Here is a 16,114-nt window from a genome sequence, read left to right on the forward strand (position 1 = left end):
TCAGAGCTGGGTGACCAGAGAGTGGCTGAGGGCCCAGCTCTGCAGGCAACAGCGCAGAAATAAGGGGGTCATACCATACCACACCATACCACCCTTACTTCTGCACTGCTGCTGGCAGCGGCTCTGGCTTCAGAGCTGGGCTCCCGGCCAGCAGTCGCCACTCTCCAGCTGGGGTCACACCACACCATACCACCCTTACTTCTGCACTGCTGCTGGCAGCGGCTCTGGCTTCAGAGCTGGGCTCCCGGCCAGCAGTCGCCACTCTCCAGCTGGGGTCACACCACACCATACCACCCTTACTTCTGCACTGCTGCTGGCAGCGGCTCTGGCTTCAGAGCTGGGCTCCTGGCCAGCAATCGCCACTCTCCAGCTGCCCAGCTCCGAAGGCGGCACCGCAGAAGTAAGGGTAGCAGTACTGCAATCCCCCCACCCCACACACACGCGCGCTCCCTTTTGGGTCAGGACCCCTACCATTACAACACTGAGAAATTTCATATTTAAAGAGCTGAAATCATGAAATTTGCTATTTTTAAAATCCTGTGACCATGAAATTGACAAAAATGGAATATGAATTTGGTAGGGCCCTAGTTATTTACATTGAGTTTTATAAAACTACCTAAAACTCAGTGGAATTGGCATTAGACAAACAAGGTGGATGAGATGATAATTATTGTAGCATCTTCTGTTGGTGAGAGAGATAAGCTTTTCAGTTTGCACAGAGCTCTTCAGGTTTCAGTCTCCAGAATTTGTGTGGGCTACCAACAGGCTCCATCTGAGTCTGCCAGACCTGAAGAAGAGCTCTGTGTAAGCTCAAAACTTCTCTCTCTCTCTCTGTCACCAGCAGAAGATGATCCAGTAAAAGATATTTTCACCCCCCTTGTCTTGCTAATAGCCTGGGACCAACACAGCTACACTAACACAGCATACATGGGTTTGGCATGACACATGAAAACGATTGCTCTCACTGCTGCTTGGAAGCTGCAATTAACTAAAATTGTCTGAGCAGTACATGTTTGTATTACAGGTTGTATAGTGCTTCAGAGAGAATCCCTACATCATTCCTGTAAGGGAGAGATCCTCCCTGGCTACAGGTTAGGGAAACTGCCTTGCCCAAAGGCAACCTTCCTATACCTCAAACAGTTGTTGAATGGCAGCACTGGGATTAATGTAAAGTTCTTGTGTCTAAGTCCTGTCCTCAGCCCCATTCTCAGAGTCAGTATATTGACCCCTTCCAGCAAAGTATAAATGTTTTCTGAAGAAAATGTAAAGGGGTGTGTGGTTTATTGGTCAAAGCGAGAAAGTCAAGACTGAAAGGTCCTCTTCCTGGTTCTGCCACCTGGGACCTTGGGTGCAAGTTACTTCACTTTGATAAAGGAAACATAATCCTCAGGCTTGAGAGAAACAACTGTTTTTATTATTTTAAAAGAAAAGAAAGGTATGAGTGTTCCTGTCTCTGAGCCCTAGCGGCTTAGTTCTCAGATGTCTCCTTAGGCATGTTGATACTGAGGCCTGCCAGTTGCTTCAGCTATCAAAGCCCACGTGCTTCTTACCAACCCTCCCAGGCCTCTGCCCCAAGTAGCTCATCCGTAACCTTGCACTACTTTTCAACCTTATTTATTGGCTTGCCTTGTGGCAACCATCAGTCTCTGGGCTTTCAGATGAAATGTTCCAACCCACAAAGGCCTCTGTTGTCCCTCTGTGTCCCCAACACATTTGCTGGCTCCAGGATCAGCCTTGTGCTCTGAATGGCAAAACCCTGCCTCCTGCACAGTTTGTCCCTTCAGTGTAAATGCTGTGCTTCTCTCTGACCTCTTCGTGCCTTTGGCTCTGAGGCACTGATACTTTGTGCCACTCAAGCCAGCCTTCACTGTGACTGGCGGGTGCCACCCCAGGGCCCACAGCAGTAATGATCCTCCCTGCTGGTCTCCCATGGCCCTCAAAGCGCTTTGCAAAGGTGAGTAAGGGGCAGTCTGGGAAGGGCAAGGCGTGTTGAGGGGGAAGGCAAGGACCCTCCTCTCCCTTCTCCTGTGTCTCCACTGCCGCCCCCCCGCCCCCCAAAGAAGCTGGCCCGGCGAGAGGCGCGACTTGCGGCCCCTGGGGGCGGGGTTCTCTGCCGGGGGCGGGGCCCACCCTGCCTGGGGGGCGTTAAATGCCCCCCGTCCTGGTGGGGCGGCGCAGTCGCCGCCTGCCTCCCCTTCGCCGACCATGGGCGGCCGGAAAGTCTGTATCGTGGGCTCCGGCAACTGGTGAGCATCCCCGGGGGCCGCGTCCCCTGCCGCCCCTGGAGCCGAATCCCGCAGCCGGCCGCGGAGCCTGCGCTTGGGGCGGCCGTGGGCGAAGCCGGGATTCCCGTCCGGGGCGGCGGGTCCCAGCCGAGCGGGTCAGGCCGAGCCCTGGCTGCCCCGGGGCCGCCCCCTGGCCGGGGTTGGGGGCTTTGCGCCCCGCTGCCTCGGAGCCGGGCTTGGATGCGCGCCCCCCCGCGGTCTGCCCCCTTGTTCTCTGCCCCGCCGGAGCCCTGCCCTGCCCTGCCCTGCCGCCCCTGGGCTCGGGGTTATCCCCGCACACAGCCAGCGGCCCCGCCCCATTCCCTGCCCCAAGTGTCCTTAGCCCTGTTAACCCCCCGCTCCTTCGACCTCCTCCTTTGACCCCCCCCCCGCAGTGGGTCTGTGGGGTGCCCTGGGGCCCTGCCGGGGGCTCTGGTGGGACCAGTACCCGGGCGAGTGCCAGCCCTCCCCACCACCAGGGAAAAGACTCAAGGCAGGGGACTGGCATCCAGTCCCCTTTCTGTGACCGTGGCCAAAGCCGGGGGCCTTGCTCTGCCGGGGCCATGTGGGAGAGCCCGCGCAGAGATTCTGCTGCTTAGGACCCATTGCCCCTTCCGGTGCCTGATTGTGCTCTCCCTCTGTGACACCCGCCCATACATCTGCCTCCTCTGCTCCCTGCAGGGGCTCAGCCATCGCCAAGATCGTGGGCCGCAATGCAGCCAAGCTGGAGCAGTTTGACACCACGGTGAACATGTGGGTATTTGAGGAGGAGGTGGGTGGGAAGAAGCTCACCGAAATCATCAACACGCAGCACGAGAACATCAAATACCTGCCAGGACACAAACTGCCGCCCAATGTGGTGAGTCCAATATTTTTTTTTGAGGGGGGAGACACTATTTCACCAGTGGGCAGGCTCTGTAGTCACATCAGGTATAGGCTGGGGAGATGCATGGAAGGTTCCTGGTGTTTCACTACCACCTTTTGCTCCGAAGCACATGGAGGCTGAGGGGTTGCAGCCAGCTCTGGGCTGGAGGGCAGCAATCGAACATTGCACAACACACTGCAATTGGGCAAAGACCTGATGAGCAGCTATCCTCAGGTTCCAAAGCTGCCTGGATCTCCCACTCAGCTCCCCGGGAAGCACAAACTAACCCTGCTGGAATGAAGTGATTCCAGGCCTGATGCTTAGACTGCTAAGCCACCTCTTTCCACTGCCAAAGCACATGCCAACCGATACCCCAGGAACACCTTCATGGGCCACTGAAATGCAGTCAGTGCTGGGGTGGGCCCCAGCAGCTGTTCTCCAGCACCTAGCAATGTCACATGACCTCACAGGCTGGGAAGAGGCAGAGACATGTCTCCTGTTGAAACTGCTGGGAGGATTGCGGGGGAGCTTGGGGGCAAATGCCTCCCTCTCCAGCCACAGCAGAGCCCCGAAATGCAGCTGTGGATAGAGGAGCTGGCTTGTGTCTCTCCCAGCAGAGTGAAGATCAAGGGGGGCAAGGCCTGTTTTCAAAGGCTTGTCTCCGTGGTGACGGAGGTAATAAATAACTATCTGCTCCGGAGTCGTCTAACTGAGCTGGTTCCCTGAGGCCAGGACACAGAGGGAATGGCTTGTGCAACCCTTGTGGGGACGGCTCCTGTTCAGTTACTCATTCATGCAGTGACCTTGCCCTGTGCACCCTGCACTGTGGCCCCTGGCTTCTCTTACCCCATGGAGCCCCGCTCCCCTCCCCGCTGTTTGGCTGACCCTGTTTCTCACCCATGCGCATGCTCTACCGCAGCCCTGACTGATGCAACGGGTGCCCTAGTTGCTCCTCACACCATACTGGATGGGAACCGCGCTGCATGTCTGGTTGTGCTTCAGGGTGTCAGGCCTGCGAAAAGCCCCCGTCTCTCCAGGGGTCTGTGGTGTTTTAGGGGCAGTGACAACCATGTGCCAGCAGAGGAGCAGAGTTAAACCCAATTAAGACCCCCAGATAGGTGTGTGGTCTCCCCATCCATCAGCCTCATCTCCTGTCCCCACCCCAACCTCCCTGTCCTCTTGGATGGCCTCTCTCTTCCTGTCCTGGCCATAGGCTGAGCCTTCCTCCAGGTGGTGCTGTGCCATAGAATCATAGAATATCTGGGTTGGAAGGGACCTCAGGAGGTCATCTAGTCCAACCCCCTGCTCAAAGCAGACCAATCCCCAATTTTTGCCCCAGTTCCCTAAATGGCCCCCTCAAGGATTGAACTCACAACTCTGGGTTTAGCAGGCTAATGCTCAAACCACTGAGCTATCCCTCCGCCCGTCTTCAAGCCCTGGTTGCCTCATTGGACCCTGTCCCAAAGACCCTGCTTGAACTCTAGGATTGAGGGGAGAAGGTCACGTGGCTCCTGACTTCAGGTGGGCTGTGTCCTTGCAGAACATGCTTCCTCCACAGGGGAGCCTCTGGCAGCCCCCATTCCCCACATTACCTAGTAATGCCCAGGGTTTTACAGGCCCCTCCTGGCACTAGGTAGCAGCTCTGTGACAATGGACACAGCTCCTTGGTGATGGGCCCGTTCCCCTGCAGGTGGCGGTACCAGACCTGCTGACGGCCTCAGCTGGGGCAGACATTCTCATCTTCGTGGTGCCCCACCAGTTCATCGGCAAACTCTGTGAGCAGCTCAAGAACCATGTGAAGAAGGAGACCATCGGGGTGTCGCTCATCAAGGTGTGAGCGGGGAGCAGCATCTAGATGCTGAGCCTCTGAGCCTGGTTCACAGGGGTGGCTCTGTGCGCTGGTTGGCAGGGCATGAGCTGGGTAGGGAAGGGAGCTGGGTTGTAGCAAGAGGGGGCCAAGTCTGTAGGTGGACAAGGAGCTGGGGAGGAAGAGTCTAAGGCATTTTTCACCTGGAAACTGGGTTTCATGGGTATAACAGGCACGTTCAGGCCACGGCACGGAGGGGAGCAGCAAGTGGGGTAACTCAGAAGGAATAGGAACAGGGTACTTGACTGTGCGGGGGGAATACTGCTATGGCATTGGGAGAGGGTGTGTGGGGTGAGGGGAGATTATGGACCAAGCATTGGGATTGGTGGAGAGATAATGGGGCATGGGCGTGGGGGTTAGGGCACTATGGAGACAATAGAGATCATCAGGTGGGAGACCGAGGCATGACGGTGAGCCATGGGCCAGGGTTTAATGCAGGTGGGGCACAGGAGACCCAGAGCGCAATGCAACTGAGGGAGCTTGGGAGATACAGGGCATCCAACCCCCTGGGGCAATAACCACTGCTCCTGGTTGCATTGCAGGGGGTAGATGAGGGCCCAGAGGGGCTGAAGCTGATCTCGCACGTTATCCACGAGTGGCTGGGCATCGAGATGAGCGTCCTGATGGGGGCCAACATTGCCAATGAAGTGGCGGAGGAGAAGTTCTGCGAAACGACCATTGGTAACGAGCCAACCCCCCACTGTTGCCCCCTCAGCCTGGAGCCAGGGAGGGGGCAGGGCTAGAAGGGGTTAAAATACCCCACCCTACTCAGGGGCTCTACCAGTCTTCCCTCCCAGGACAGGGGTCCTGCCTGCTGCCCACCCCAGGCACAGGGCTTGGGCTGGGGGTTGGCAGGGAACCCCTGCAGGTGTCATGCTGAGGGAACTGATGCCATTGCTTAGTTGGGTGGCGTTAGAAAAGTGACTCTTCCTCCCCAACCCATCCCTGCACCATCGGGGTGGGTCTTTGAGCATCAGCCAGCTTCACCAGTATGACTGTGTGAATTTTCTGGATTTTCTGGCTTTGCACCATTGGCAAGGGGCACAAGCCTCTTGACTCCAAGGGGGCTGGAGCCTTGTGGGGGAACTGAGCAGAGGCCATGTGGCATCATGTTAAGGGAACTTCTGGTGACACTCTCCCAGTCTTCCATTATCAGTAGGGCAGCTGGAAAGCTCAGCTGATGACAGGCCCGCTGTGTGGCCTGTTTGTTAAACATAGAAGCAGCCAAGATCAACAGAGTGGCTGGCTGGCTTGGGCACCTCTTCCGTTCATGAAATTCAAAGGTGGCTTTGGCTTTAAAAGCAGGCAAGACACGGCAAAGGGGGTGGGGGGAGGCAGACTGGAATGTTGTAAACCCATCATGCTCTTAGTCCTAATCACGGGGGTGCCTAGCAGCCAAAGCCCCTTTGTGTTGGGTGGTGCACAACCACACAGACAGTATCAGTCCAAGAGCTGGCAGGACTGAGGACCATTTTCATGGCATGGGTGCATGTCAGTTATATCTTGGTGGATGCACCAGAGGCTTGGAGTTGGTCAGGTCTCCTGGGAACTATTTTGGGGATATTACTTTATCTAGCATTGCAGCCTGAATGTGGCACTTTCCAGCCATGCATAGCAGCCACGTCCTTGCCCTATGGGGCGCCACTCAGGCAAAATGCAGACAGCAGAGGAGCAGTGTTGCAGCATGAAAACGAAGAGGCTGAGCTGGGTCTTGTACCATGTTACATTCATGGGTTTTTTTAATTTAGGGCAAAAATTTCAAACCTGGATGCTTGGAGTCAGGGTCACCCAGGCCACACCTGTGGCTCACCCTTCGTTTGTATAGTGCCCAGCAGTAGGGACCCCGCCCAGATCTGGAGAGGCAGTGTGGGGGTTATGGTCATACAATACTATGCATCCGGTCAGGGTAGGATTGTTCCCTGCAGCATCTGTCACAGCGTATTAAGAGCAACTTGGGTCCAACCGCCGTTATGGCTGTACAGGTCAAAGCCTCCATTGTGCATCCCTGGGGAGCTGTTGGGGGATTAGAGCGGAGAAGCAGTGACCCAGTGCAGGTGCCTCGCCCCTTGGGGGTCTGTTGTGTGTATTCGTGTTTGTTGCCCCCACGAGGAGATGAGTGACTCACACATAAAGGTGGCATTCATTCAACTCAAGAGCAGGCAGGGAAAGCCAAGCACGTGTTGTCTCTAATTAGGTCTCAGCATGTTAAAGTCATGAGGTGCTCTGGGTATAGGCTCCTTATTAAGTCAAAATCGTGATTCTGTCTCCAGTTGAATTAGCAACAGGGCTCTGCAACTGCTTCATGTTCCAGTAACATTCATCAATCCACTATGAGGGTAAGAGTTGAAGCCTGGAGCAGAGGGACAAGGGGCATAGGTTGGGGTGGCGGTGGGGGGAGCATTTAGGGATTTGTAATGTCAAACAGCCAGGCTGTGGTTCCCTTTATCACTGCAACAGCTGCAGACTCCACACCCCTTGCTGCTGTCAGCCCTTGATAGACCATCTGTCTCCCATGATATCCCAAGGCCACCAAGGCTAACGACTGATCCAGTCTGTGTTTGTCCAGCATCCATGCAGGAGCTTTGCAGCAGGTTTATTTCTCCTTGCCTGTCGATGCTTTCCTCGGTCAACACTTTGAGGACTTTCCATGAGGGCACTGTCTGTGCATGTTCAGGAGTGCTGGATGAAATTCAGAGGGACCCCACAGGGGTTGGCTCACGCTGCCTGTTGGCCTGGCAAGACTTGGATTTAAATTATATTTGGAGGGTAGGGCTCATGCGCTGCCCTTCTGCCCCATCCACTCAGGGAGTCTCAGAGCACTTCACAAGCATTAAGCCCCCCGCTCCCAGCAGCCCACAGAGGTCACTGTTGTCCCCACCAGGGCCGGCACCAGCGTTTTTGCCGCCCCAAGCGGCAAAAAAAACCAAAAAACTTGCCGCCGAACACAGTGGCGGAGTGATGGTGCGGCCGCCGAATTGCCACTGAGCGTGAAACGTGCTGTGACGGAGCAGCTGCCAAATTCCTGCCGCTGCCGAGGGCAGATTGCTGCCCCAGAGCCCGATTGCCACCCCTTTACATTTGACTCCCCAGGCACCTGCTTGGTTCGCTGGTGCCTGGAGCCAGCCCTGGTCCCCACTGTGTGTCAGTTTCCCCATCTGCACCATCTGGTTGTTACTATGATGTGTCAAACTGGGTTGCTGGAACCCTGGGAATGGAAACCAGGAGTCCTGGCTGTTAAGCCTTGCATTTAGCTGATCAGGGTGAGATACCATGTGTAGCAGCTGGAGTTGTGTTCCTGTATTAATGATGTGTCCCAGAGGAGGGAATCCTGCTCCGGAAACCTGCACCTCTGCTTCCTTTTGCAGGTAGGACCCTGGAGTCCTTTTGTGGAGCCTCAGCACAGGGGCTGGACCAGTCCATGTGCCATCTCTGCTGCCCTAGTGTAGATAAAACCAGATCCCTCCCCACTGCTCTGCAAGGCCCCAGCTCTAACACCTGGCAAGAGGGGCTGAGCTATCAGGAGTGTGGAGGCATGCGTTTATCTCCCCTACTGGGCAGGTTGGAGGTGGGCACAATCCTCTCCAGGGTGTCTGCCAGTAACGCTGCTCCCCTCCCTCCCCACCTTTTAGGCTGCAAGAACCTGGAGCATGGGCAAATCCTGAAGGAGCTGATGCAGACGTGCAACTTCCGGATCACTGTGGTACCGGAGGCTGACACTGTGGAGATCTGCGGGGCCCTCAAGGTGCATGAAAGGGCAGGGCATCGGGTTAGCAACAGGCCTGGCCTGCCATCTCTGCAGGGCATTTAGGGAGGCTAAATGGAGAGGCCCAAGCTGGACTTTGGCTGGGTCACCACTGGCACAAAGCATCATGGGAGCAATGGGGAGGCCTCAGTGTTACACCAAGTCCAGCAGCATGCCCATGCTGAGACAAGTGGACATAGTGGGAAGGATGCCACCTAGGTCTCCCATCCAGGTGCTGGCCTGATCCACTCCTGCTTAGTTGACACTCTGAGCAGGAGGAGCAGGTATGGGCCCTCAGGAAGGTGCCTTGATGCTCCAGGAACATGCAGGCAGCTTGTGGCACTGACAGGGTGAGCCCTGCTGGTAACAGGCTCCTCTGGGCTGTCATCCCCCCAGAACGTCGTAGCTGTAGGGGCTGGTTTCTGTGATGGCCTGAGCTTCGGGGACAACACCAAGGCAGCTGTGATTCGCCTCGGGCTGATGGAAATGATTACCTTTGCCAAGCTCTTCTGCAAAGGCCCTGTCACCTCGACCACCTTCCTGGAGAGCTGTGGGATCGCCGACCTTATCACCACCTGCTATGGTGGCAGAAACCGCAGGGTGGCTGAGGCCTTTGCCAAGACTGGGAAGGTGCGTGCCAGGGTGGGGAACATTGGTGACATCAGGGACCTGAGCCTCCTGGTCTTTTGTGGGAGGAGGAGGGATGGGGCTGGGCAGTAAATGGGCTGTAGCAACAGGTGCCCTGTCCTGGTGGGTCGGAGCCCGGTGGCCTAACTTTCCTGGTGAATCTGGTCAGCACTCACTATCCCTGCTGCATTGGCTCAGCCAGTGCTGAATGCTGCAGAGGGAAGTGTAACTCCTCCACACCCATAATTGGACAGAACTCTGCCCTGACACAGCCCTGGTGCACAGCTGTGAGCCTGTAGGTCAGATCCAGGCGGTGGCTGCTCTCTGCAGCCCATTTGGTCCTCCCCTGTGATGAAGCTTTCCGAGCTGGGGAAGGAAGGACAGGCTGGGGGCCGGGGGCTGCAGGTGAATGGGCCCAGCTCACCTTGTGGTTGGGTTGTATTTGGCTTGTTTAGTCCATTGAGCAGTTGGAGAAGGAGATGCTGAATGGACAGAAGTTGCAGGGTCCCCAGACGTCCGCCGAGCTGAACCACATCCTCAAACACAAGAATCTGGTGGAGAAGTGAGTGCTGTTGCCCCTCCCCTTGGCCTTGCCCATGGTCTCCCTTGGAGCCCCACCTATGAGTAGGTCGGGCTCTCTGGCACATCCCAAGCCTTAGCTCTGCACCCACATGTGTAGTAGAAGTGGACCTGCCCCAGAGTCTGGATTGTCTGTCCCAGAGATCAAGGTCCTTGGTGGAGACAGAGGGTCAGCCTGCTAACTCCGATGAAATCCCAGCAAACCACCAGTTGGGCAGCTGGATGGTGACAGCAGCTCATTCCTCGTTAGCTGATCTGGCGCTTTGTCCCTGCGTCAGTGTCTCTCTTGTTGCCCATATAGCTTTTGGAGTTCGCCTTTCTTAGGCTCCCAGGCCGCGGTGTTGTCAGGCACTATGGGCAGTGTCTGCCATTGTCACCAGCTCCTGCCTTCCAGTCTGGTTCCTCATTTATGAGCCGCCTGGGTAGGTGCCTAGTGCATGTGAGGACAGGCCTGCCTGGGGGCTGCACATCAGCTGCTCTGCATGCTGGATTGCAAAACTGCACCCTCCTTGCCTGATATGGGAACAGGAGCTCCAGTCTCCTGCAACCACCCCAGCCATGGTGGCTTTTTAGAGCAGGTGATGCTGCTCTTCTCACATGTCAGGCCAGGTAGAACTGGTGCTAAACCCAGAAGAGATCATCTTGGTGCAGCAGTGACTTGCCAGTTACCTCTGAGTGCAACCACAGGGTCCTGACTCCTGTGTGTGCAAAGCCAGGCATGTACCTTTGCAGATCTCGTAAGCTAAGTAGGGCCATCTTGGCCAAGACCTTGGAGGGGAGACCTGTGGGAAAAGCAAGGTGTTACATTTCTGATTTAGTAGGAGACACTCTTCCCCCTGGATTGGTGTTGAGCCCCAATGCCCAGCAGAGGGGTTGGGGGAGGTGTCACCTGTTGAATGAGGCACCAAATGTCTGTGGTCATTAAGATCTTGTGGCACCGAGAGCTAATGCCAGGATCGGGGCTGTGCTCTATCAACGTCCGGTCTGATCTGCCTCTGTAGTCTCGGCTGGATACACCAGTCTTCATTTCCTGCCCCAAAGTGCTAAGTGCTGGTAAGGAAAAGATGTGGGGTGCAGGGATCCCTGTTGTTCCTGCAGCTGATGCTACAGCGGTTGAGACTCTGTATGTATTAGAAATGGATTTGCCACCATCAGTGCTGCATAGTGCATCACTTTGTCCATCTGCCCATAGGTTCCCCCTCTTCACTGCTGTTTATCAGATCTGCTACGAGGGCAAACCCGTCGCTGACTTCATCAACTGCCTCCAGAACCATCCTACCCACATGTAACTAGGCCTGAAACGGGGAGAAAGCCACTGACGGAGCATGAGCCTTCATGTACAGAGACAATGGATCCTCCATGAGCCATGGCAGACCATGAGTAAGGGGGGGTCCTTTCCATCTCCCTGGGGCTGGGTAGCCCTCAGCCTGGCGATGCTCTCTTGATTCTATATGGAGGCACCAAATTGAACTCCCTCCTTCTCTGGGGTGTCTAAAATTTGCTGGCCCCCAGGATATCCTCCTTGGGGAGGACATGGCATCATATTCCTCATCAGTGATGCAACTGGTGTTGTTCACTGTGCGGCTCTTCTGGGCTTCCTTCGTGCGCTGTCTGTAGATGAAGCATTTGGAGGTTGCTTTGGCTGTGAGGACCGTCTACTTTTGCGCACTGTATCCCTGACAGGGGCTGCCTGGCAGGGCAAAAGTCCCTTGTTGTCTGCAGCAGTGGTAGTTTGTTACTATTTTTTTTAGCTTACCCTCCCCGCAGCGAGGGACTGAGAACATGTGCGGACACCTGCCAGATTTTATCTGTCCACTGCCAAACTGTTTATGATTTTAAAAGGGATCATTGATCCTCATTTGTATAATCAGCCCCAGGGCATAGGAGCACCTGCACATGAAACACTGCTCCCCGAAGTCTCTTCCATTGCCTTGGTTCCAGCCCAGCCCTGACTGTGACACTGCCAGGACCCAATCAAACTGGTGAGGGTGAAGTCTCATTTTTGTGCCAAGATAACTCCACAGGTGTCAAAAGGCAGTTTCCCAGGGCTGTGTCCACTGCAGATTGTTAGAAGCAGCCAAAGGAAGTTCTTTGGCCTTTTACTCTGCAGCTCAAAGCAAACCCCACTGGATACTCAGATTCCTGAATCCTCTCCTGTCCCCTGTGACTCTTGGGCCACTCTGCCTTGCAGCTCCCTGTTGTGTCCCATGTAGCTCTTCGTCCCTTCTGAGCTTTGTGCAGCTCCTGTCTGGCTAGTGCAACGAAGGGACTCATGTCCCTAAGTCAGAACTGAAATGGGCTCCCCTACCTGGATGGGTGGGTTGCTGGCTGTGAATGTTGTTAGCACTGCACCTTCCTGAGCAATTGGGCCAAGCTGCTTTTAATCAAGAAATGGGCTGGACCTGGAACAGCCTCCTGGCCCCCAGAGCATCTGGATTCTGTGCTTTGGGCCCGTCTCTGCTTTTACTTGTGTGCCTTGGAGGCTGCACCCTCCCTGATGTTCCTCTTGCTCTTGCCTGTGGGCTCTTGACAGGCCCAGCTAGGGAGGCTGAAGCTGTCCACTATAATAGGGGCCATCAGTTGTCAACTGAGCTGCATTTCCCTGGAGTAACCCCTGACCTGGAGGCTGTGGGAGGGGAGACATTCACCAGCACAAAGGGGAGTTGGGGTCCCTGTTGACTTTCAGTGGGCATCAGGCACCTTGCTGCCCTATTTGCCTTTGAAAATGGCCCCTCAGCTAGCAAACCTGTTACAAGCCTGTCTGAACCCTGTCACAAAGCTGGATAATTGCTTGCTACAGCTTCGCAAGGTTGTGGCCTCCCAGTGCCCCAGGCTGGGCTCATGGGTGTGAGTGAGCAAAATGCTCTCCCACCCCCAGCGCTGGATTTGCCTGGTGTCTCTGGCTGGCTGAACATGAAAGTACTTTGATTGTGAATGTTTAATTAAAATAATATGGGGACATGAAAAAAACCTCAGCCCCCAGTCTCTGCAGTCTCATTCTGCTGGTGCTGGCTGGACCTAGGGCCAGTGCGAGGCCAGACTAATGCATCCCCACCGTCCCTTCTGGCCTTAAAATCTTTGTGCTGTACCCCAGAGGGATGGTATAGAGCCCCTAGCGGAGGCAGGTACAGCTGAGTGGCAGGGCTGGCTGCAGGGTTCCAGTTTCTAACTGGTGCCTTGGCTGACTGCTGTGATTCCATTTCATGCGCTGGATGGGATGGACCCAAAGGAACTGGGGCAATTGAGATCTTGCTGCCTACAAGGGATTGGGCGGAGTCCTAGGATCCTGTTTCTGTGTCTCTCCATAAGTGGGACCCAGGGGTGGGGCGGGGGAATAGGGCTGGACCCTGCAGTAAGAAGCTTGTGCAGCTGTAACCCCAGAGCCTATTTCCACAGGCTCCCCTGACATGCTATCTTGCTGGTGTGTTCCTTGAGGCTTTATTCTCCATGCTGTTCTCCCCCAGGACCGCTGGTTCCTCTTAGCAAAAACTTGTCCAAGTACCTCCAGCTGGGTTGCCTCCCTGTAAAACACACCTTGTCCTAAGTGAGCTTTCCAATCCCCCTCCCACCAAGCTTTAGCCAGGGGAACTTAATCTGCTGATACTACTGTCACTCTGTGCCTTTTATTAGATGCTCATTCTCTCCAGATACCCTCTGACCTTTAGACTGAACTGACTGTATAGAAGGCTGCCAGCTTCAGCCTCCTCCCGATCCTGCTGGAGCTACAGAGAAGAGAAAGAACCTTACGCCCCTGCACCCTGACACCAGTCCTGGTGCTGGCTTTCTGCTCCTATTGCCTTGGAGATCTGAGAAGTCCAGCTCCTTTTTGCATGAGGTGCTTCTATCAGAGATCCCGCATTAATATGCAGGAGGACTCTCCCACCCAGCCACAGCTGAGGTCCCAGCGTCTCCCCCAGAGCAGTCCTCTGAATTACTCCAGCCTAGGCCCATTGCAGGGGTGGGAGGGTCTCTGAAATGGCTTCTCACCCTGCCCCATAAGCTGCTCTCCAGTCCCCCTGCAAGCAAGGCTTCTTACACCCTGACCTTGCATGCCCCAGATCCCAGAGGTCCCAGATATTGCAGTGCCTGATGCCAGGCTGGCAGGGTGTGTGTAAGGATGTGGCTGCAGCAGCTTCTTTTACAGGTAGGTGCTTCCTGTATCCCCCCAGGTTGCCTTGTCACATCCAGTAGTGGAGGGATTTTTAGTAGCGAGGGCTGAACTTGATGTGCTAGCACTGAGCAGCTTTACCTAGGATTCAGAGGAACAGCCGTGTTAGTCTGTATTCGCAAAAGAAAAGGAGTACTTGTGGCACCTTAGAGACTAACCAATTTATTTGAGCATGAGCTTTCGTGAGCTGATCACATCACATCTGATGAAGTGAGCTGTAGCTCACGAAAGCTCATGCTCAAATAAATTGGTTAGTCTCTAAGGTGCCACAAGTACTCCTTTTCTTTTTACCTAGGATGTGGCTAGCTTGGTCCTACCATCAGACTTCACTGCAGGTGTGACAGAGCCCAAATCCCCTGGGCAAGGATGGGCAGAGCTTGTCTCTGGAGAGCCTCACTGTTCGTGGGGAAAAGCTCCCCTCCCCTGCCCTGCCCAGCTGCTGGAGGTCACTGGCTATAAAAAGTCTCCCCTTTGCCATTTGGAGTTATGTTCTGCAGACACAGCACACGTCAAAGGGCACTCTGGATGTCAGTGCGGCTCCAAGAGCTGCATCTGTTCTGATCCCAGGTGCAGGGGGGGGGGGGATCTTTACTTGCCAGCAGACCCAGAAATGAAGCAAGCAGGGAAGCAGCCTAAGCATTTCCACTCTCAGTTTGTCTGTGGCTGCCGAGGGACTTTCAAGTTGGAGCAAACTTTTATGAAGCCAGCACTAGGGTGCTAGCCCTCAGGCTGCAGGGCTAGCAGCAGTGAGCATATATCCTTGCTGCTGGCCCTTTGGAGGAGCTCAGTCGGCATCCTGGCAGCATAGCAACTGTGGGTGCTGTGACGAAGCGGGACTGTTCTTAATGTTTCCTCTGAATATTGTGGGGATGCCTCAGTTTCCCCTATGCAGTTCTTAAGTATCTAGGGGGTGGGATAAGGGTGTATGATTGTTGCAGAGCCCTAGAGGGCAGGTGTGTGCAGGGGTCTGGGACACAGAGAATGGCCGACACCCTGTTTCCTGGCAACTGATGGCCTCGCCCTTCACCCTGCAAGGTGAGATCTAAAGAGTGGAGAACAAAGGAATCAGGTGACCTCCTGGCCTGGGAAAGGGACAAAGCCCAGAGGAGGAGGGGCTGGAGGGAGTTTCAGTTTGGGGCTGGCTGGGGACATGCAGTGAAGGGCAGACGGAGTTGTCTGGCTCACTGCCCCCCAAAATGGACCAGCTGAGGGGTCCTGTTCTCTGCACCTACAAGCTCTGTGTTAGACCATGTTCCTGTCGTCTAATAAACCTTCTGTTTTACTGGCTGGCTGAGAGTCCTGTCTGACTGCGGAGTTGGGGGTGCAGGACCCTCTGGCTTCCCCAGGACCCCTGCCTGGGTGGACTCGCTGGGGGAAGAGCGCCATGGGGCAGAGGATGCTGAATGCTCCGAGGTCAGACCCAGGAAGGTGGAAGCCAGGGGAGCTGTGTGTCCCGCAGACAGGCTGCTCCCAGAGAGGAGACTCCCCCAGAGTCCTGCCTGGCCTCGTAGGGAGCAGTTCCAGAGCATCGCCTGGGGACTCTGTGACAGGTGACAGGTGACTTGTGCTGTGTTATTGTGAGAGGGACACCTGTTCGGCGGTAAGCAGGCTGCAGCCTCAACAGACCTGCTGCTGTGCAAACTTACCTTAGGGGAATACAAGTCCCTTGTCCTCTTTCTCCTCCCCAATACATCTAATGTGAGTGCTGTGAGGGGCTCACATGAACAACAGAAAGGTGAGTATGGGAGGGTTTCAGAGTAACAGTCTGTATCCACAAAAAGAAAAGGGGTACTTGTGGCACCTTAGAGACGAACAAATTACAAGGACTCCTTTCCTTTTTATGGGAGGGTTGCGGACCACAGGAAAAGCACGGTATGCTACTGTGTGCGGGAGACAAGCAAGCAGCTCATGTCACACGTGGGGGGGGCAGGGAGTAGCAGCTCATGTCACACTGGGGGGGGCAGGGGAGTAGCAGCTCATGTCACACGTGGGGGGAGCAGAG

The 16,114-nt window shown here is 55.3% G+C and overlaps 1 protein-coding gene across 2 annotated transcripts; it reads left to right on the forward strand.

Moving 5' to 3' along the window:
- The first annotated feature begins 386 nt into the window (after positions 1–386).
- Positions 387–11,668, forward strand: GPD1 (glycerol-3-phosphate dehydrogenase 1). Of its 2 annotated transcripts, none has more exons than XM_073319052.1 (8): positions 387–2,246; positions 2,946–3,123; positions 4,820–4,960; positions 5,539–5,677; positions 8,626–8,738; positions 9,135–9,368; positions 9,821–9,927; positions 11,137–11,668. In XM_073319052.1, exons 1-8 carry the CDS (start codon positions 2,206–2,208, stop codon positions 11,231–11,233), a joined length of 1,050 nt encoding a protein of 349 aa, XP_073175153.1. In that variant the 5' UTR covers positions 387–2,205; the 3' UTR covers positions 11,234–11,668. The 2 variants fall into 2 exon arrangements, with proteins under 2 accessions (XP_073175153.1, XP_073175154.1); XM_073319053.1 differs by having other exon boundaries at positions 736–1,954.
- The last annotated feature ends 4,446 nt before the right edge of the window (positions 11,669–16,114 follow it).

This window comes from Lepidochelys kempii, chromosome 20 (assembly GCF_965140265.1).
Source record: "Lepidochelys kempii isolate rLepKem1 chromosome 20, rLepKem1.hap2, whole genome shotgun sequence".
Lineage (NCBI taxonomy): Eukaryota > Metazoa > Chordata > Testudines > Cheloniidae > Lepidochelys > Lepidochelys kempii.